This window comes from Parambassis ranga, chromosome 16 (assembly GCF_900634625.1).
Source record: "Parambassis ranga chromosome 16, fParRan2.1, whole genome shotgun sequence".
NCBI classification, from domain to species: Eukaryota; Metazoa; Chordata; class Actinopteri; family Ambassidae; genus Parambassis; species Parambassis ranga.
The window spans coordinates 21,503,381-21,525,039 of record NC_041036.1 but is presented as its reverse complement, the minus strand read 5'-3'; the positions used below and the strand labels follow the sequence as shown (position 1 = coordinate 21,525,039).

General features: G+C 41.4%; 3 protein-coding genes across 6 annotated transcripts; 2 read left to right on the top strand and 1 right to left on the bottom strand.

Moving 5' to 3' along the window:
- The first annotated feature begins 977 nt into the window (after positions 1–977).
- Positions 978–5,295, top strand: LOC114448567 (m-AAA protease-interacting protein 1, mitochondrial). Of its 2 annotated transcripts, none has more exons than XM_028425590.1 (5): positions 978–1,309; positions 1,702–1,773; positions 1,875–2,001; positions 2,129–2,273; positions 3,615–5,295. In XM_028425590.1, exons 1-5 carry the CDS (start codon positions 1,040–1,042, stop codon positions 3,703–3,705), a joined length of 705 nt encoding a protein of 234 aa, XP_028281391.1. In that variant the 5' UTR covers positions 978–1,039; the 3' UTR covers positions 3,706–5,295. The 2 variants fall into 2 exon arrangements, with proteins under 2 accessions (XP_028281391.1, XP_028281390.1); XM_028425589.1 differs by having other exon boundaries at positions 978–1,423.
- Positions 5,296–7,698: 2,403 nt separating this feature from the next.
- efhb (EF-hand domain family, member B) lies at positions 7,699–13,693 on the bottom strand. Its single transcript, XM_028424958.1, has 13 exons — positions 13,223–13,693; positions 13,078–13,137; positions 12,872–12,994; positions 12,337–12,511; positions 12,123–12,233; positions 11,887–12,016; positions 11,691–11,771; positions 10,353–10,423; positions 10,118–10,266; positions 9,815–10,022; positions 8,698–8,919; positions 8,402–8,586; positions 7,699–7,950 (listed from the first exon to the last, which is right to left on the bottom strand). Exons 1-13 carry the CDS (start codon positions 13,283–13,285, stop codon positions 7,804–7,806), a joined length of 1,725 nt encoding a protein of 574 aa, XP_028280759.1. The 5' UTR covers positions 13,286–13,693; the 3' UTR covers positions 7,699–7,803.
- A 73-nt stretch (positions 13,694–13,766) lies between these two features.
- Positions 13,767–20,844, top strand: rab5ab (RAB5A, member RAS oncogene family, b). 3 transcript variants are annotated; one of them, XM_028424959.1, is made up of 6 exons: positions 13,767–13,905; positions 15,386–15,600; positions 16,045–16,196; positions 16,681–16,803; positions 17,008–17,101; positions 19,246–20,844. In XM_028424959.1, the coding sequence occupies exons 2-6, from the start codon at positions 15,435–15,437 to the stop codon at positions 19,359–19,361; spliced, it is 651 nt and encodes a 216-aa protein (XP_028280760.1). In that variant the 5' UTR covers positions 13,767–13,905; positions 15,386–15,434; the 3' UTR covers positions 19,362–20,844. The 3 variants fall into 3 exon arrangements, with proteins under 3 accessions (XP_028280760.1, XP_028280761.1, XP_028280762.1); XM_028424960.1 differs by having other exon boundaries at positions 13,770–13,909; XM_028424961.1 differs by lacking the exon at positions 13,767–13,905 and adding an exon at positions 14,007–14,084.
- The last annotated feature ends 815 nt before the right edge of the window (positions 20,845–21,659 follow it).

Genomic DNA, 21,659 nt, shown 5'->3' with positions numbered 1-21,659 from the left:
TCCTCCATTCGACAGGCAGATGTAAAAAGCATTCTCAACTGACACATGTAATTACTGTGATACATCCCGGAAAGGTTTCCGTGTCTGAGCGTAATTTCAAATAACCGAGCACTGTGTGGCTAATTATTGATAAATAAAATTAGTTTGGGAGAACTTCAGGTGGGCGGCGCCGCGCGCAGGTGTCTGCCGCGTGCGTGTGAGCGCGTAGAGAGAGAGAGAGAGAGAGCGCGCGCGGCGGCGCTGACCTGCAATCACCAAGAACAGCGGGGATTTAATGATGTTTTGGTCTGCTGATCAAATTCCACATTTTCGCACAATCATTTTGGGCACCTGCGCTAAACAAAGCCCGGACTGAAGCCGCTGGCCCGGACACAGAGCGGGTCCTGTCTGCCTGTGTGACGAACATGAAAACCTGCTTACTGACCTTTTTTAAAAATGATTTCTTCTGTTGGTTTAATAATACTCGCAAGTTTCTTTTGGCTCCTCATAGGCCTGATTTATGACACACACACGCGCACGCACGCACGCAAGACACAAGACAATAAATTGGTATTTACCTCCCTCTACTGGCTGTCGTCAGTAAAGCACATATGCTGCCTTTAGGTGTTCACTGGGTTTTAGATAAGTGTAACTGCACCAGTGTTGGTTGACAGCTGCCATGTTGAAATATTTTATTTTCAACTGACTAAAATGCAAATATTCTATGCATGAATGCTAAATACTCAATACTTGCTCTTTTTTCGCGACTGATAAATAAGCCATCCTTCTCTTAAACTGGTTTTAAAAATGTAAAATGTATACCACATAAACAGGCCATATAATACCGCAGATGAGTTTTTGACCGGCACATGCGCACTTGCCCCCGCTCCTTGAGCAGAACCAAGCTCTCGACCTTAGATTTACTGAGCTTTGCTACATTCCCAAGCGCACTTGAACGCAGCAGACGTGCGTGTGTACGTCGTGTTCGCCATAAGGATTCTGGGTACAACATGGGGTGAGTTGTGTAAGGTTAGGTTACCACTGCGTCCTCCGCGCTCCGATGCAGCGGATCGGCCGCTTCGCTGTGGGACGGGGGCTCGGCAGCCTCGTGTGCACGGCCGGCATTCGCGCCTCGACCCGCAGCAAGCCGCCGCCCGTACACTGGCGGCGGGCGGGCGTAGGTGCGCGCCCTGCGCGTCCTTTCACCGCAGAGACGGGTCAGAGGCTGTGCAGGCGGCGGTTTGCCGGTGACAGACACAGGCTGTTCAGTTCGCAGCCTGGAACGGACGGACCGCCGAGGAACCGCGGCCATCAGCCAGGAATCTCCGTGGTCGGTATCCCAGACCCGGTCACATGGATCCAGTGTAAAATCACAATGTATTTAATCAATCTGTGTTTTGAGGTAGACGTCAACTCTGTGGAGTTTGAAAGAGGAGTGAAGCAGGTAAATATAGAGTAAAGCCCCCAAAACTTTTCTTCTTCAGTTCATAATGCAGTCTGTGTGAAAGCCTCTGGTAGAAGCAGGCAGTCTGATGTCCTCTCCAGTTTTATGAAAACACTGACGTCAGATATCAGCAGGATCACGTGCAGATGTTTGACCTCAGTGACACCATATGCTGTTGTTATTATGTTGGGTTAAAAATGAGCTTACTCATCCTGATTTGGGTTTGACAGGGATTCAGGCTCTGAAATAACGGGCAGTGTTATCTCTCATCATCCCAGGCTTTGGTCTACGTCTCTAGCAAGATGTCCAGTGGCAGATATCATGAGCTCAGGGGGATTGTGTCCCATGAGGTAATGCATGGTGACTTTTAACCGTAATGAAGCACAACATGCATCTTTAAAAACGTGAATAAACACAGCTGAGTGCAGACATGGTCTCTGTTGTCGTACAGACTGTGGATTATGTGGAGGAGAAGTGCAAGTCCCTCACCACAGCTCAGAGGAAGCAGCTGGCTGTTAAAATGGAGGACATTATATTTGTGCTGCCAGAAGACATCACTGTCGTCTTTGATAAATCGGGTGAGTTTTCACTTTAAACACTCTACTACCATGTTCGAGTGCTGTCAGATTCAGTCAGATGACACTGACGTGTGCTGCTGTAAACTGTGCTGCAGGATGGCTTCTGATGTTTCTGTTTCTCGTGCAGATAGAAAGTTCTGCTTTGTTGTCATGAGATTTTGGTTCCTGTCATCGTATGAAGGTCCTGATGACCCAGAGGCTACAAAAATCTTCAAGGTGGCCTCTGGTGAAGGTGGTGACCCACACAAGAGAATCGCAACTGCAGTCTATGAGTAAGTTCAAACACACATTATACACTAACCCTCAGAAGCAAAATTAGTCTTTTACCATCTTGCATAACTAATTTTCACAAATACGAAAAATGTAACACCTGTTAAATGTGTCTGTATTATGAACACCACCAGAGACAGAACCTGCAAAAACAAGCAGAATTGTCAGATGTTCTATTAAAAGTTTGACCAAATTTTAAATTTTACAACTTTGTTCTACATGTGTCAATGAAACATTCAATCGAAATAATGTGTCTACACAAAAAAAGATGACTGGTTGATTTTTATGGAGCATTGATAGGAGCTTCACTTGAACAGACTGATGAAGGCAGCAATGTCGCCTCCTCCTTGTCTGAACCAGGCTTTTTGCTTCGGTTGTGATTATGTGAAATGTGCTGCTCCAACAGAAAGTGGAAATCATCTCACTCCCAGTACTAACAGTCAAAGCTTCTTCTGTCCCCAGTCAGTAATCCAGTTAGTTGTTGGACCACACTGTGCTGTTCAACCTAATGCCCACCTATCTGGTTAGCCAGCTTGTCCTTGCCATTGTTTCAGGTCTCAGAATCCCCTGTGAGAAAGCTTGTTAAACTTCAAGTGTTATCCTAAAAAAGCCAGTTTGGCAAGATAAAGCCATTTTGAGAATCCTCACCACTATTATTTCAAGGTGAGAATGTCCAAATTGGAGTGATGGGGTTTGTCTTTTCTTCTGGACTTCTGCTACAATTTAGGATGCTTTTCTGCAGCACTACTGTATTCATCAATCTGGAGAGTCAGTGTTTAAACCAGACCTGGGAAAAGTACGGCCCGCGGGCCAGACCTGGCCCAATATTAAACAAAGGCAGCTAACATCAGCTGTTGAGCACAGCGTTACCGGTACCGGTATAATCTGAGTGCGCCGTGGAGTTCCCAGATGCTTGCGGTGCTGCAGTTGACATAGTTTATTGTCATCTGTTCTTAAAAAGCATAGTTCTTGCCCAACTGTCAGAACTTTGGGATTTGATCGTTTTTAAAATTAGTTTTAATTTCTAATGGTTTTCTTCTGTAAAAATGTCTTACAGCATCTGTGCTGCTGTGTGGGAGTGTGTTTCAGCGTACAACCAACACACATGATAGACATGGAGTAAGGAGTAAATGACAGCAAAAGACCATGATAAAAATGTAACAAAGCATATTTATAAAGGTAGATACTGTGTCAGTGGTCTCCAATTTATATTATTATTTATGAAAAGAATGTGGCCCTCTGCTTTTTTTATGTCTATGTCTATGTGGCCCCTGCAAAAAAAAAAATTTAAATTGCCCACTTCTGGTTTAAACTCTGCACTCGGTCTGCCTCTTTCCTCACAGATTCCAACGAGAGCTTACAATGGGAGCCTATCCTGACTGGAAGGTCACCACGGTTTGGCACTGGCACTGGAAACTGGCCGGAGTGATTTGACAACTGTATGTCATCCAGCAAGCAGCGATCAGCTGAATGTACTCTCTATGGAAGAGAGCTCTTCATGATCACAGGAAACAGGACCTGCAGCACCGCAGCTGTGCAGACACCAGTAGAACTTTACTGCAGAAACATTAAGTCACTGTGATGTGATCCCGTTGACATCTTTTGCAGCCTGTAAAGCAAACAAGGTTAAGTTTTATTTATAAGTAACATGCAGTTAAGAATGCTACTAAAAGATTCTTAAATGTAAGAATAATACTAAGATCCACTGATATTGTATTGCTTATTATTGGCTTTAAAATTAAGCCTTAAATTTACACAAAACATCTGCTGCACCTGCACTTACAATCAATACTTCACAGATCTCGGTTATCTATATATCAGGTACATGTTCAGTCATTTTAAATGAAGATCATGAGGGGTGGCTTATGGCCATTGTGGCAAAAATGCAGCAGCTGTGTTGATTTGTAGCACTTTTTTGTGCAAATGCTCTGAATGCCTCCAATTATGGATCTCTGGACCTTTTTAAAAATGCACGGGGACATCACTGTTATTCCCTTCTGGGAAGCCAACCACTTGTGCTGGACTCACCAAAGAACCATTTGTAGATAACCTTCTACAGTGTGTTGCTGACGACTCTTGTGTCACTATAAGCACCTCCCAGCACCCGGTCAAAAACAAATGTTATAAAGACACGCTGCAAGCCTTAAGGATGAACACGTGGATTTCAGTTTTCCTCATCAAATGTAGCTCTGAGTCGTACACTCACCAGCCATGTAATTAGGGACACCTGTCCAATCCCTTTATGACCACAGCGTACCATCTTATGATACTTCCAGCAGGATAATGCACCATGTCACAAGGCACAAATCATCTCAAACTGGTTTCCTGAACATGACAATGAGTTCAGCACTCCACTGTTACCAGATCTCAATACCGTAGAGCACCTTTTAAATGTGTGCAGCTGCTAAATCTGCAGCAACTGTGTGATGCTGTCATGTAATAATATGGACCAAAATCTCTGAGGAATGTTTTCAACACCTTGTTGAATCTAAATTGAGGCTGTTTTAAAGGAAAAAGTAGTGTACGCACAAGATGTACCTAACAGGTGGCTGGTGAGTGTCATTGTTTTGTCCTGCTTCGGCTTCCTCTTCTCTGGTCCTAATTTTTGGTACCGTTTCCTAAATGGATCAGTTTCCCATTCCTAAAGGTCTGTGGTTCACACACATATTTTTAAAAAAGAGGAACTTTAGGAGGTCACTGCTACATAAAATATTTCTCACAGACACAGAGCCACAGAACCAAGCCAGCAGAATGCTTTTTTGGATTCCTGATTCCTTTGGATTAGCAGGGCTCTGGGGTCACATAATTGTTACATCATCACCTACCAACAGCACTTTGGTTTTCATGTGGGCAGACAAAAATTAAAAATACAAATGTGCATTGACACCATCTACTTAAACTGGTTTCCTTGTGCCTTTCCCCCATCTTCCTTTTGATTTGGATTATCCTCTGTAGTCCCAGTTTTGCACCTTTTCAGCTTCTGTTTGGCTTAGTTTGAGTTACAATAAAAATCCTGGTTTTTAATTGTTTCTGTGTGGATCTCTTCTTTTAAAAAGGTTTTCACAATATATATATACCAAACAGTAAGTTGGGTTAAAAGGTATGCTTTATCCTATTGGAGCAATGCAATACATGTTGTTGGTCCTCTGCACACCATCACTTCATCATTTGAAATGAAACATGCACGATTTTCAGCTGCATTCTGCCTGAAGTCTGGAACCCATGGACATGACCAAATGCTGAGTTTCCTCCATTAAGATGCTTTCCAGGCTTTTACTGCAGCTGCCTTCAGCTGCTGCTGATCTGTGGCTCTTTCTGTTTCTGTTGAGATCAGGTGCCTGACTTGGCCAGTGAAGATTATTCAATTCTATGCCTTGAGAAACGAACTATCCTAGAACAGGGTTAGGCTTTCTGGCTTTCCTTTTGAAGCCTAGTCTGTCCTGTTCTGTTTGTGACCAGTGGTTTAAAACCTTGTCATGAAGTCTTTGTATTTACATTCATAAAGACATCTCTGACTTTAGACTTGGATGACACTCCTACCTCCTTCAGAGTGATCTTCACTTGTTATAAAAGGGTTCTTCTTCAATGTAGACAGAATCCTGTCATCGTCCACTTTAGTTGTCCGTTGTGGTCCCTCCAGGGGTTTTGCTGAGCTTGTCAGTTCATTCCTTCCTTTTAAAATGTTCCAGATTGTTGTATTGGCCATCCGTCTTTCTGATGATGGCCTCCTTCACTTATTCCTCTTTAGACGTCATGTTGAGAGTTCCAACATCAAATGTACCACTTACAGACTCTGTTTGATTAGTCATGGAATTATCAGTCAATAACAAGGGAGAACACACCTGGACATGCAGCTGCTGTCAGCTGTTTGTTCTATGTTATATATGAGCCAATACGTATGCATGTGTGTATGAAAACGAACAGGTATGCCATACTTTTTTCAAAACCATTCAATTAAAGCAGACTTTGCTAATGCAAAAACGTATCCATGTTCCTTCTGCTTGTTATTTATGAATCTGACTATTAGTATGCTGGTAATGATAAGAAGCAACAGGCAGCTAGATAATCCATTTTCCACATGAAGCAGGAGGGGCCATATGTTCTAGTACATAGCTGCTGGCAAAGTACTTTATGTGCTGACAAGTCTTACACCAAGTAAAAATAGTTATAATAGTACTGCATTGCTGCAGGCATGAATGACTAATGGTGCCAGAAAATTCTCCACCTTAGCTCGTGCTCAGTCCGCTCACGGTCACTGCCAGAAGCATGTCACTTGTCAAAGACCTCACGTGGGACTGGCTTGTGAATGCTGCGTGTCATCCCATTCTGTTAAAGCTGGCTGCAATATTATTAATGTTGACAACATCTCTGACAAACAGGGAGGATTCTGTCATTAGCGGCCACTAATTCAGGCATAATGAAACATGCTGAGGATTATTCTAATTTTTCTACATGGGTCTGTGGAAGTTTGCGTGGGTTTTTCTTTCTTTCTTTTTGGTTCCACTTGAGCACCACACAGACAGAGTCATAATGAGATTAAATGAGTGCAGTTAGCTTAGCACATGTCAATATGCTCATGGATATGGTGAGAGCACATTAAACAATTCTTCACGCCTGTGCATCACTCAGCTTAATGGAAATTAACAGGAAAAGAAAAGCAAGCTGTAAACACACAAAGGCACATTTTTTATTAGTGTATTATTTTGTTTATATTCTGACATGGGAATCAGTAAAGGCTGCATGCCAACCGGTTTCATTAATCCGGTTAGCGAAACAGATTGGAAACAATTCCACGTGCCTTCTGCAGTGTGTGTGTGTTTGTCAGCTCCCTGGCGCCAGGAATCCATTGTGCTACTTCTGTCAGACTCTCATTTTAAGGTTGATTAATAGAATTATAAGGTAAATATGCCTGGAAATCAAATCTAATGCTTTGACAGAACAGATGATAAGGTACAAAGGGCCTCTGTATTTACACAGACTACTTGTTAAATCTAAAGCAGTCAATTAGAGATTTACCACAGCAGGTTACGCATGTCGGCGTGGCAAATGACATGTTTCTATGTATGAAACATCAATTTAATTCTTCTAGAAAAAAACTAATTCATTAAAAACAGACACATGATAATGAAGTAAAATGACATGTTCATCAACTTGCTTATAATATTATGACTACTGATTTCTATTAATGGAAGACCAGGTACCTGTAAAACCTTGAAATGCCTTCATGTTGTTGATACAAAGTAAAAAAAAGCCACATGATTGTTAAATGTAAAAGTTGTTTATTGCTGTGATGGGAAATTTCAAAGAGCATGTCAGCTAAACTTGGTGCAGGTGCAGTGTGTCTCTTGGGATTTACTTTAAAAAAGTATGTAGTTACTATGGACTCAAGTGTAGCATGTCATACTGTTTGTCATATTCTTACACCCTTCATCATTTTATAAAACTTCTCTTACATCAAACTAAAACACTGCAGATCTGCACTGACCAGTAGACGTTTTATTGCATGGAACATTTGACGAGGAAAAAACATTTTTAAAGTACTGTTGTTTCCTTAAGAACATCACGGAAACTCTCCACACTAACTTCCCCAGTGGATTGCTTCATGGATGCCTGCTCCCAGGTCTTCTCAAACATCTCCTCAGAAAGACTGACACCAACATTCTTGAAGATTTCTGCAATCTGTCATAAAGAGGTTGAAATGTGTCAGTAACAACATCAAATTCTGTGTTTCATAAGAGTCCTGTCACATGAAAGACCATTTACAGCTGTTAGAATGAAGAAGCCTGTACAGTGTCCTGCATTTTAGCACGTTGATGTTCCATGAGCTGGCAGAGGATTTTCACATACATTCTTTCTAAGGATTTATGCTGTTTAAAATGTATTGAATCCATTTTATGTTAAAGGGAAACTGACATGAGGCACACCTCATGCAATGCAAGGGTCCTGTGACAGTATTTATACACTCATAGTGTATTCTTTAGTGTCTTTAATGCTTCCCTGCATTGACAGAACCAACGTCACCAAGACCTCACTAGTTTTTAACCACTTGTTTCTAATAACTTTCTTCTCTGTAACACACACAGCCAATGACAACAAACAACACCAACAAAGGGTGAAATTTGAGGCCTACCTCAGTCTTGGTGCGAGGACAGAATAAGTGTTCCTTGTGGACACCTTGGAGGGCATGGACGGATGGATATAGAAGATCTGCAACTGTAGATGTATCACCATAGTTATTAGTGTCACTGACTCTTTTGATGCGCGGAGCCGGGAGGTCAGAGCGCACAGATGGAATTCCACAAGTGGGACCACTGTCTGTGTGAAGAGAGACCAGATGATTCGTGAGGAATTAGACAATATTATAAACGCAGAAAGGTGCCCTCAAACAGATGTAATGCAAAACATTTAACAATACTCCTGACTCACCTGTTGTGACCACACCAACACAACCAGCCCCGATGAGGGAGGAGGAGGTCTTGAAGTGGTCTGGGCCTGCCCACGGTCGCCTGAGGGTCCTGACGGTCTTCATTGAACTGCCTTCCTCAATGGGCTCCAGATCTTCAGTTTTAATCAAGGCCTGAGGAAACACTGCCGAATCTGACACAGGCTTCTCTTCCAGGTTGACCAGAGCTGTGCTCATCTCACACTCTGCAGACAAATAAAACTTTCTTAATATTAGCTCCCACAACTCTTCATCCATTCTCTTCAGTGGCTGCCAGAGTTTACACTGTTGTAACACACAACACATGGTAAGTAAACATCGGTAACTTGTTTTATACAGGTGTCTGAAACAAAACTGAAAAGTCTACTTTTTTATAGACTTTGTAAAACATATTAAATGTCTGAAAGGGCTTAACTTAATTTAAATGCATTCATCCATGTTGTTAGTCACACTCACACCCACAGAATCCCCAGGTAATCCTACATGGTATGTAGGAAACTGCAGTACCTGGAGAAAATGGGGAGAACGTGCAAACTCTGCACAAAAAACCCCTTCCAGATTCAAACCAGAAATCTTCTTGTTATAAGGCAACAGTGCTAACCACTGCACCACCATGCCGCCCTAATTTTAAATCCGTAGCAGGAATCTGTAGGAATCCTGGAGGGACAGTTGGTTCTACAAAGTATTGAAATCAGTGCAGCAGAGGCTGAGAGAAAGGGGCTCAGGTTAACCTCAACACTCTGTATGCTCTGGTCTTGTTCCTGTCAGCGGCATTCAAGTGAAGTCAAACAGTGATGGATAATGAACTGGTATAGTGTACATGCTAACAGACAGAATATAAAACCTGTATTGTTACAAAGTAGCGTTATGCTACATCCATTTCAGCCTGCTGGCTTTGATTTTTCCTGTTTCTTTTGGGGAGAAAGCAGCATTAAGCTACAAAGTCTGCAACACTTATTGTTGTTATATTATTTTAGTTTCTATCAGCAGCTCTAGAGTCTACCAGACATCACATTTGGTGTAAGCTGGTGGAGGAGATTCACTAATTCTATTCTAGTGCTGCGAAATGAAAAAGTGAGTGAACAAATTCAAATTTCTGACTGTTTGTCAAAATGCGTTGCTCCTGACTGTTGATGGGCATCTTGTTCTTCCAGTTGAGAAAGTTTGCAAACTCCAAGAAGTTGATGAGCCCGTCCTTGTCTGTGTCGCAGTAGTCCATCAGCTCATTCAGAATCGCCTCATTTACATCCAACTGAAACTCACGGAACACTGCCTGCAGGTCCTGTTTATCAATCATGCCTTTTCCACTCTGGTTACATAAACAGATTTATTACAGTTATTAATCTGCTTAACTCATCAGATATAAAATACAGGTCAGCCTGTTTTTAATGATTACGTCTCTACCTTGTCATAGTGTCTGAATGCTGTTAGCAAGGAGTTGAAGTTAGTGAAGTTGACCTTCTTGAGGTGGTGTCTCACTGCATTTACCAGGCTGCTCTGTCTGTCGCTGCCTTTCACACACTGCCCCGGCTCTGCAAAGCCGTTTATATCACCTGTGGAGGAAGTAGGCAAAATGTATAAGACACAGCGAATCTGCAATATCTATTATGGTTGAACTTTTTTAACAAAACCTTTTTACCTGTTTTACCCAAGGTCACAATTCCAAATGTGTGATCAGATGGGACATTCAAGGTATTTCCTTTCCTACTTCTGAAAAGATGGGATTAAAGAAAATTAATTTCAAGTTAACATACATGGTGTGTACATGTAAAAATCTTATTCTTTTGTATGTTTGTCACATTTGAATGTTTCAGATCATCAAACAAATTTAAATATTAGACAAAAACAACACAAGTAAACACAAAATGCAGTTTTAAAATGACGGTGTTTATTAAATTCAAATTAATTCCATTTCTCTAGCTACACCCAGGCCTGATTACTGTGTCTAAATATCAGTCTGGAAAAGGTTATAAAGTTTATTTCTTCTTTGGGACTCAAGCGAACCACAGTGAGAGCCATTATCCACACATGGAGAAAACAAGGAACAGTGGTGAACCTTCCCAGGAGTGGCTGGCTGACCAAAGTTAGCCTAAGAGTGCAGCGACGACTTATCCAAGAGGTCACAGAAGACCAGAACAACATTCAAAGACCTGCAGGCCTCACTTGGCTCAGTATAAGATCAGTGTTAATATGAAAGAGCCTGGGCAAAAATGGCCTGCATCGCAGAGCTCCAAGACAAAAGCCACTGCTGAGCAAAAGGAACATAAAAGTTTGTCCCAGTTAGAAAACATCTTGATGATCCTAAAGACTTTTGGGGAAATACTCTGTGGACTGACAAGAAAAGGAGCATCATACCAACAGTAAAATGTGGTGGTAGTGTGATGGTCTGGGGCTGTGCTGCCTCAGCACCTGGAAGACTTGCTGTGGTAAATGGAACCATGAATTCTGCTGTCTACATAAACATCCTGAAGGAGAATGTCGACCATCTGCTCATGATCTCAAGCTGAAGCACTTGGCCTCTGCAGCAGGACAATGATCCAAAACACACTAGCAGGTCCACCTCTGAATGGCTTAAGACAACAAAATGAAGACGTTGGTGTGGTCTAGTCTAAGTCTTGACCTGAATCTGATCAGAATCTCGAAAACCCTCCAATGTGGCTGAATTACACCATTTGTGCAAAGATGAGTGGACCAAAAGACTCATTGCCAGTTATCGCAAACGCTTGACTGCAGTTGTTGCTAAGGGCGGCCAAACCAGTTATTAGGTTTAGGGTCAATCACGTTTTCACACAGGACCATCTAGGTTTGGATTTTTAAACTGCGTTTTGTCTGTACTTGTGTTATTTTTGTCTAAATGTTTGTTTGATGATCTGAAACGTTTAAGGGTGACATACAAAAAATAAGAAATCACGAAGGGGGCAAACACTTTTCCACAGTACTGTACATCCACTTCTTTCTATAAATGGCAAAAACTCACATGTTGATGGGTTTGCCAAGTAGTGCTGCCATCTTTCCACTATTACCAGATCTTTTCCAGATGGTGTTTGGATTGTAAAACCTATGGCACAACAATGAGTGCAAATTTAAAGTGTGAGATTATTTGTTAGATTACAGTGACACGCTGAGTGGATATATGACAAACACATGTTAGATCTGTGACCCTTGTCACTTACTTCTGTGTTTCACCCAGCCAGCGTAGGGATTTGCAGACACTACGGCCATCATTGAAATGAGGTGTGGGGTTCCCAAAGCTGCTATCTTTACTGGTGTGGCTCCAGTCATACTTCCTGTCAATCTGTTCACCTGGAGTGGTGCAGGCAGATAATAGTGAAAGGCAGATTAAAAAATCTATTATTGGGAATAAAATCAAAGAAGTTAACCGTAGTATGAATGTTGCCATGATGTTTACCGACAAAGTAGGCACTGTGGCTTTGAATGTAAGCTTGGTGTCCCTCCTGACTTTCTCTCTCTATTTCTTCTGCTGTTTTCGAGGGGTTAATAATCTCCTGCACACCTATATCTGAGTGAGAAGAGAGGGAACCCTTTACTTTTGTGGGATGGTTCACATTCTTAAAATAACTTCCTCATTATATTGTAATAGAATGAATTGATTTTACACTTACTTTTAACTGTTTTCACACCAAATGTAGTTTGGTCATTATAAGGGGGAAGCTGCCCCTGTTGGTCATGTGACTGGTCTGATAGGGCCTTTATCCTTGAAGTGTACACAGATTCACTGAGTTCTTGCAGCTTCTGCTGGAATAATGTCTTCTTGGGAGGATTTAAAAGGCTTCCACTCTATGGAATCATACAAACATTTCAGACATTTCTGAATTGTACTGCATCATAATATGCCTAATACAATCAGTGTTAATGTATTATAATTCATGAAATTATCTTTCAATTAGCTTTGTTAGAATTACATCATTAAAGAGACAACAAAAATACCCTGCTGTGTTTCTGCCCTCTTAACAACATTTTTGATGCCTCTTATCTAATCATTGAAGAATGTCAACATTTCAGAAATGTCGTGTTGTTTTTGTAAAATTACACAAACTTGAAGTGATGAACATCATGAAGAATTCAGTGGCATTACTGTATAATAAACCTGTATAAAGCTCCTGTTGAGCCCTTGAACGTTGCTTGTGTATCACCCACAGTGATGGACGCCTTCGTGCTGACACCATGCACTACAGACTCAGCTGGGCCGGCAGCGCTCCCTCTGACGGCTCCGGGTCGGGTGTTGTTGCGGAACTTGTTTAGCAGCGGTGGGGTCGGAGGCTGAGGAAGCAGAGTATTCACTCACAGTTACGATGTGAACAGGCTCATTATTTTAACTGAAAATATAGTGAAAATGTACTTACGTGTCCCCACTCTTGTAGACAGGTCTCCGCCCTGTCTCCGACGGGCTTTGGTTTTCCAGCCTAGTGTTAAAAGTAAAAACACTACATAAATAAAACAAGCTCAGGGGGTGTTAGCAAGCTAGCTAGCCTGCGTTATTTGACTCACCGTCTGTATGTGTGGGCTTCTATCTACGACTTTCCGTCGGTTGGATTTATTTCGGTGATTCATCTTGAATTCGCAGGAAGCAGCAGCAGATGTTGTGTTTTCTTTGCTGACAGCTCTCCGCCAGATGAAAGTTCAAGACAGCTTCAGCCACTTCTAACGCTACACTTGTTTGAGTTCCGTTGCCTAGCAACATCTATGATGACTTGGATTGGATTGGACTTTTTTGTAATATCTCTGCTGGACAAAATAATAAAATCTAAATGATAGCAGTTTATAATTAAAGAGTGTGGGGTTAGGTAAGTTAAAATATTAATTACGACTAGTTATTTTAGGAGTATTGACATTCATATTAAATCAAATTCCCCTTTGCTTCTATCCTGTCTTTGTTTCTGCTTAGTGTTTTTGTTTTTTAATTATTATTGTGTTTTAATAGAAGAACACCCTAATCCTAACACATGATTGGCCCGGCGCTCTGATACGCAGGCGGATTGTCAATTCCAGTCATACGATCTGTCATCATCCTTCGTACAATGCGAAAAGGGAAGTTGAAAGAAGTGGGAGAGGGAGATCGCAGAGCCCTATGAAATCTACCGTTACAGTAGCTGGCTGGGAACTCCGCACACACTGACGTGCTACAGACATTTGTTTTGCTGGAGACACGCGTTTACAGATTCTTATTTTTGGTAGGTAAGTAGCTAGTATTAGCTCTAGCTAGGTTGCTAGTGGCTATCCAAAGGGCTCCTCCCGATGCGGCCGCTGCTAAAAAGCATTTGCCTGCTGTGTTAGCCAGCCCTCTGTCTTATTATCTGCTTGCTAATGTTAGCTGGAAGCCGACACTGGAAGGGCCGTTGTAGTTAGCATAGTAAGTTACCTTTGTACGACTGTTAAATCCGCGTCCTGGTCGCTAATGCATTCATGTCAACTAATTTTTATACAACAAACATCTCTAACCTATTTCGACTATTGCTTGATAAGGTAGTTAACTAATGTATCGTCACACAGCTAACCTTAGCTAGCTGTCACTAGCTGTACACACCCAAACCTGCATCCTCTGAGTTTTAGCATTCTTAAACGTACTTTAATGTCAGCGTTAGCATATACGCGCGTAATGCGGTACTACCCAGTCTAAAAGCAACGTTACACTGGTTAAATAATGTTGTGTTACAGACATCGATTGTTATCAGGCTAGACATTTTGAATTTTAAAGCTAGCTGTGATGCTAACGTTAGCAGTTGTTTGCTAATTTGAGGCAGTCAGCAGCAACATAACAGGTTATTTGTGGTTATCTGTGTGTCGTAACACGATTTCAACGAAGTCATTATTTTGAAATGGTAAACGTTGTTTACAAGCGTGGTGGCAAAGATTAGTGTAGAAGTTACAGAGATACTCAGTTGTTGTTATTGTCTGCTTGTAGTTGATTAGCTTATGAAACTGCCGACACAGAACACCGTGAGTGTAACTTAACCTTGAAACGTTTTGCTACATATGCCTAGACTTGTGTCATAATCCCATTTCTGAAAGGTCCGCCTCACAGACCGTGCTGTCATCCAAGTGGCCACATGTGTTCTGTTGTTGAGACGTTACAAACATCAGTTCTTCAGGTTGCAGTCGCATTGGTGCAGGTTGTGTGCATAGCGGTGTTTAAATGCTTTCAGTGTGACAGCACTTACCAAAACATTGAGTTTTCTGTCAAACACACAAGTGGCCCTTTCTCTGTCAAACCTGTTATCACAAGTAACTGAGGCCAGAAAACAACCTTTTTTTGACTGGGAGGTGTAGCTGGTAATTTGAAGCTGTGCAGCAAACACTGAATCATTTTTCACCTTCATCATACAAGTTGTGACAATCAATGGGTTTGGCTCTAGTTCAAATAAATAAACGTATACATTTCAAAGATACCCTTCCATTCAGAGTGTGTTAAAGTTTTAGTGTGTGTCTGTATAAGTGTTAATCAAGTATGAATGCCTGGTCACTGTGTAGGACCAGTTGTGTGGGTCATTAACAGGTAAATACTTGAGAGAGAAAATGAATTGTGTATATATTATATTATTTGTGCTTTCTTTGTCATGATCCTCATTCACACCATCCTGACTCAAGTTTTTAAAACATTGAGAAATATTTATGTGATAATGACGTTGCATTTTCCTCCTTGTACCTGTCTAGTTCTTTTACAGTACATCGGTAGCCAGGAGAAGAGACCTGACAGTGTGACATGGCAAGTAGAGGCGGAGCCACACGACCCAATGGGCCAAATGCAGGCAACAAGATCTGCCAGTTCAAACTTGTGCTTTTAGGAGAGTCCGCAGTTGGAAAGTCCAGTCTTGTACTTCGTTTTGTCAAGGGTCAGTTTCACGAATTCCAAGAGAGCACAATTGGAGGTATGTATCTTCATTACATTTCATGCTGTCTGGTCAGAGAGACTTCAGTGAATCACACAGCCAAATAAACACATAAACAAATATCTGTTAGAAGGCTGTAAGCTCCCAGACAGTAGAGAGATTAGAAAATTAGCATGTTGAAGTATGGGGAATATTACAGGGACACATCATTACAGGTCAGTATGTACAGTATGTACTTGATGAAAATGAAGTTTACACAGTATACACTGTCAGTTGTGTCAAATAATACCTGTCCAGACTTTGGATGCAGAATAAAGCATGACTGCTATTACTAGGGTCTGAATTCCCAGAATTGGAGTAAGTCAACCAGATAATCCTCTTCCAACATCAGCCTGTATTACCTTTTACTGAGAGTCAGTTGTGTGTAGCTCAGCAGGTGCATGCCCGATCGTCATCAGTTTCTCTGATCTGTGCTCCCTGTAGCTGCCTTCCTGACTCAGACAGTATGTTTGGACGACACAACAGTCAAGTTTGAAATCTGGGACACAGCTGGTCAGGAGCGCTACCACAGTCTGGCTCCCATGTACTACAGAGGTGCCCAGGCAGCGATTGTGGTCTATGATATAACAAATGAGGTGAGTCAGGTCAGGTGCCAAGCCTGCTGTGGTGCGGTTGTTGCTACCTGAGCTGTTTTCACTAGCTTACACAGAGATGAGGAAGTGAGGGGTTTCCGTCTTAAAAAAAGTCTTTGTAGCTGTGGTGCTAAAAACAGAATCCTATTTTGGTATCTTGACACTACTCAACAACATCAAAGTGTTTTGTAGTCTGTGTGTAAGACCGATTATGTAGGTTTAGGGTTATTGTCAGTTTTTACTCACTTTTATTAATCAGATATTGATTGCATCTACAAAGCAATGGCCTGTAAACTGTTTTACCTGAAGGAGTGACCTTGTTACTTGCTTGTTTAAACTTTTACATTACTAGAGGACATTTGATAGTTCATCATTTTAATGTTTCTTTTTCCATTTGACCTCATGGCAGGGTTAGCCTGTTCATCAGTCTGTCACACATTGTCATTGTCACTAACTTCCTTTAACCCCTCCCTGTTGTTTTTGCTAGGAATCATTTGTACGAGCAAAGAACTGGGTGAAAGAGCTTCAGAGACAAGCCAGTCCAAATATTGTAATAGCGCTGGCTGGGAACAAGGCTGATCTTGCGAACAAGAGAGCACTGGACTTCCAGGTTTGTCTTCTTCATGTTATAAATAAACTGTGTCTATATCTATTTGAGTTAAAATAGTTCATATTATGCATGTTTGTTGAAAGAAAAACATCCTCTGAGCATGCTGCTACATGCTCTGAAGTACTGTCTGTTTAGACTGTAAAGTACTTGGAGCCGTTTCAAATAATGTTTTCCTGCTGTTAATTTAACCCCCCCCCCCCCCAGGATGCACAGTCATATGCAGATGACAACAGCTTGCTTTTCATGGAGACGTCAGCAAAGACCTCTATGAATGTGAATGAGATTTTTATGGCCATTGGTAAGTGTTTCCACATATACTCTTAAAATGTTTCTTGGAACATTATATTGTCCTTGTCCCTAATGTTGTCCTCATCCATAGTGCATTGGTTGTCCATCCTTTTCAGTACAAAATATAGAAGCCATCTTACAACATAATGGACAGAAAGTTAAGATGATGATGATGATGACTTTGATTAATAAGAAGCAACTCAGTGTCATTTGAGAAAAATGGATTACACATAATCGCGCAGACTGTCAAACAATGTGGCCAATAGGACCTTTCTCCACCAGATAGTGCTAACAGGCTTACTTTTGAGCTATAACAATGTCTTGATCAATGCATACTTTGTCTCGTTTAATGCAAACAATCATTGAATTCAGTCGCACTTGTGTCCATTATTGATCCTTATTTTTAACCCTTGCATTATTGACCCTCTAAACCTTTATACCAGGCTAGGGGGTAACAATTTAAAGAGCTGTCTGACTTTCAACTTCCTGATGGTCCTTGTGACTAGCGATGTGCCATCCTGCTGGAAGATTTGACCAAGTTAAGCTTAAATATCATTAAAACAAATTTTGACTTGATAAAAAAACTAAAATCTGTAAAAACAAATTTGCATTTCTCAGCACAACTATGTATCCACTTGTTACCAACATTTATATATTTAACATATGCTTAAGCTTTCAGTTCTTCTTCTAGTTCTTCAGTTCTTCTACAGCAGGGGTGTTTTTTTAAGGAGGGCCAGATGTGATCATGCGAAAGATGTGTATGCTGTTATGTAAGCATTCAGATGAACAGGTCAGAACATGTTATCTGAATTTACATCATACATTTAAAACATCCAGAAACTGGTGATAACTGAGCAACAGACCAGTTATTGACACTACTGTGAAGGTGACATCCGATCATATAAGGCAGGTCTGGTTTAAGAGCAGCAGCAGCAGACATAAGTAAAATGTCATAGACTGTTATAGGTAGGAGTCATTTAGTGCTGATCTCAAGCAGGTCTTGTTTAATTTAATGTAACGTTTACACAGGTTTGCAGGGAATGCGAATAAGAGGTAAAAACGTAACGACGTGCCTTATGACAGATGCGTACTGAGTCTTTTTGAGTGAAATGCCGCGAATCATGCACAGTGTACAGCTGGCAGTTTATCAACAAAGAACGTTAACAAGCACAGAAGGACTGCTCTGCTGCACCAATAAAATATCACAGTTTATCACAGACAGTCTGCTCACGCGACACAAACTAATTCACATTTTACAAATGTTGGCATTTCTGGAAAGTTGCTTTTATCCAGCTCCTGGTAAAAGGGCACAGACACATGCTGGTCTCGGGCGCAGCAGCTGTTTTGGAGAACTTTACGTGTACAGTACAGACACTTTCTGATAGCAGGTTGTGTGTATAAGCATGTTCAGTCTCGTGGTGAATTGTGCTGAACCTTTTAGAGCCCTCTGCATTGCTGTAACCATCGGCACCGTGTGGCGCACCATGAAGCAGACAGCGAGCTGACAGTGGTCTGCTCAGAATGTCATGCAAGCATTTCAAAATGAGTTAAAAAAATTAGAATTGCCTGTTGATTTGGTGTGACTTACTCTGTTTAGCTGGGGGCCAAAAATAACACATTTTAAGATAGAAGCTGCGGGCCATATAAAATCCGACGGGCCGTAGTTTGGACACCCCTGTTCTACAGGATTCTACAGTGAATTTGTAGTTGTTATGTAGTAAAAAAATATTTATAGAAGCTCTAAAAATGCAAAGTTAAATATCTCTAGTATGTGGAGCTGGAGCTCCTTTTTTTTCTACTAGAAATCTTGTGCATACTGATACTTATAATGTGCATTTTTGTAAAACCAATAATCAAAGACATTCAGCTTTGTTTTTTTTGTATTATACTGCACAAAGATAAGTTTGAGTTTTCTCTACTAGTAGACATGATAGTGCTGTTCTCACAGTGGTGCAGGACTTTATAATGCAGTGAACAATGAGGCCACCCTGACTAAAAATGTGACAGGAGTGAAAATAAGCACAGAATGCGGTTCAGAAACTCCACATTCTCTTTAGAGCGCTGCAATAAAAAAAAACAGGTTTCAGTGAATAAATAACTGTTCTAGTAATATTTTAAACCATGTACTTGTCTAACATTTCTGCTGTACTGCAGCTAAAAAGCTACCCAAGAACGAGCCTCAGGCCGCTGGAGCCAGCAGTGGACGCAACCGGGGAGTGGACCTGACAGAGTCGGCTCAGCCCACCAGCCGTCCCTGCTGCAGTAACTAACTCAACTCTTCCTGCTCATCTTACCACCCCCCCCAACACACACACACACACACATAGCCCCACTTCCCCCCTCACCCCACCCAGAATCTGGACATCGGGCTCCTCAGCTTCCTGGCGTCAGACCTGAACTTCAACCTCACTCCCCTGGAATAGCTAAAAGACTCTGTATAGCTGCATTTCTAATACCTTTTTTTGTTGATGTTTTTTTTTTTTAACTTTTTTTAAAAAGTGTATATCAGTATAATGGATGCATGTATCACTACAACGCCTAAAAAAACACATTTTTATCTCTTATTCAGTTGGAAGACTAACCCCTTTTAAGAAAGGCGAGCGAGCGAGAGAGAAACCTGTGAATGTGTGACTGTGTCATGTGTGGATTGTGAATTGCTGACGAGAGGGTGTAGCTTCATTTGTCAGGGGTTGACTGGATATTGCCTGTAGTAGTCTTTTCTGTGCGGGTTTTGTCACAATTGGAAGGAAATTGTTCCCACCTTCAGATGCCCAGTTTTCCAGCTATTTGTGTGTGAACCACTGATGTCAGAAAACGGATCACCGTGGAAACCAAGAACCCCTCCTTTCACCCCTCACATCTTATACACAAGAAGACGAGTTCATCCATGGAAGATAAATTTGGTACGATTAGATATTTTAATGATAAAATAAAGGAAAACACGTCATGTGACAGTGGGTTTGTCATATTGAAGCCTCCATGCTGTGGAGAAAATGGCTCTGATGCTATTAAATTTTGACATGGAAAAGATGTTCAATATTCTGCAAAGACGTGAACAATGTTAAAACTTTTAGCTTTGTTTATTCACTCTTTTCTGTTGGGCCAGTAGTGTGACACCATGTGTCATCAAACAGGGAGGGAGGGATTGTTCTTAGATTTCAGTCTGCACGCAAACAGAAAATTGGACTGCTACACATCACAAGTCTGTGGAATAATACTCTAATGTTGTTATAATAGGGTGCAATGTTGTCATTTTCTTCCTTTAATACAGCTTGCAGGGCTTGTGAGCTCACCAGGAAATTTACCTTGAGATTCCGAACAATTGTACAGTTCAGTGTAGGTCTGCTTTTCTTTTGTTTTTGTTTTTTCATTTTCATTCTAGACCCTGTCACAAATTGGTCACATGTTAAGCAGTGGTGGTCTTTTTAGGTATATGTAGTGTTATTTACAAAAATCCCTCTCTGGTGTCTTGTTACTTTTCTCAGAAATGGTCCATGGTCGTGTTTGAAAGGAACTTTTATTGCATTGCACAGTGTTGATCTTGTTTTAATTATTGATGACTGCTCTTCGATTTTATATGACGGACTGTATTGGACTTGGTAACATACAGCTATAAGCAGGTAGCATAATTAACCTAACCGGTGGTCTCTCTTACAGCTCAATGAATTTTAATGATGTAAAACAGCATTACTAGTGATGGGCTGATCAGTTTTGAGTGTCTGAATACAACTTAATAAATTCAATAAAGAGGTCTCTTGTATGCCTTTTTGCTTTGAGTGTCAGTAACAGCACATCTGAGGAGTGATTTGAGCTGCTCGTGGTACTCGTGTGAGGGAGATGACTGAGAAGCTTTTTGTTCCCCCTACATTTTTAAGTCAAACAGCATTCTGACGCTTTCTTTGTGGGAGTTGATGTCTTGTACCTGAAGAAGTGCGGTTGCATCATAATTCCTCCTTAAACTGGGACAAGACAATAGTCTGAGGAGTGAGATCAGACGAACATAGCTGGTGCTTGACAATGGTGGGCGTGTTGGCAGAAGTGTCCTCCAAGTGTTCTAGAGATCACCTGGCCCCTGTAACAGTGGGACAGAAACCACAGGCTACCACCTTGATGCAGACCTCACTGATTCAGACACTGGTTGTTTCCACTGTTTGGTTCTTTGGTCTCTGGTTAGAAGTGGTGGACACAAGAATCAGCCATGGTGACTCTTTGGTGTGTGCTGTTGATAACAGTATAGACACCTTCTTGGAGATACCCAGTTTTGTGCCAGTGTCCTGTTGTTTGATCAAATCATGTCACGTATCTTGTCATTGGTCTGTGCTCTGTGTGGTGTCAGTGACTGATCATCCAGGACAGGGAAAGAATCGTTCAGGTTGCCTCTGCCATGTTTCAATTCAGCAGTTTTGACTATGCTTGAAGATGTAACACACCTGGGGCAGCACATTGAGCAGGAAAGTTCCCAGTTTGAATCTGGCTGTGGTTGTTGTGTGTGGAGAACAAATTCGAGAAGAAATAAAACTACATTTTTGATAGTTTCAACACGTCAGTTTTCAACATTGTCAGTATCA

What these genes read in the sequence shown, in the direction of transcription:
- LOC114448567 (XM_028425589.1), top strand. Translation starts at nt 1,040, where the DNA reads ATGCAGCGGATCGGCCGCTTCGCTGTGGGACGGGGGCTCGGCAGCCTC. An exon ending in GGGGGATTGTGTCCCATGAG is followed by an intron (nt 1,774 to 1,874) that starts GTAATGCATGGT and finishes GTTGTCGTACAG; the next exon opens with ACTGTGGATTATGTGGAGGA. An exon ending in ATCGCAACTGCAGTCTATGA is followed by an intron (nt 2,274 to 3,614) that starts GTAAGTTCAAAC and finishes CTTTCCTCACAG; the next exon opens with ATTCCAACGAGAGCTTACAA.
- efhb (XM_028424958.1), bottom strand. Translation starts at nt 13,285, where the DNA reads ATGAATCACCGAAATAAATCCAACCGACGGAAAGTCGTAGATAGAAGC. An exon ending in GTCTACAAGAGTGGGGACAC is followed by an intron (nt 12,995 to 13,077) that starts GTAAGTACATTT and finishes CTGCTTCCTCAG; the next exon opens with CCTCCGACCCCACCGCTGCT. An exon ending in TGGTGTGAAAACAGTTAAAA is followed by an intron (nt 12,234 to 12,336) that starts GTAAGTGTAAAA and finishes CTTCTCACTCAG; the next exon opens with ATATAGGTGTGCAGGAGATT.
- rab5ab (XM_028424959.1), top strand. Translation starts at nt 15,435, where the DNA reads ATGGCAAGTAGAGGCGGAGCCACACGACCCAATGGGCCAAATGCAGGC. An exon ending in CCAAGAGAGCACAATTGGAG is followed by an intron (nt 15,601 to 16,044) that starts GTATGTATCTTC and finishes TGCTCCCTGTAG; the next exon opens with CTGCCTTCCTGACTCAGACA. An exon ending in TGAGATTTTTATGGCCATTG is followed by an intron (nt 17,102 to 19,245) that starts GTAAGTGTTTCC and finishes GCTGTACTGCAG; the next exon opens with CTAAAAAGCTACCCAAGAAC.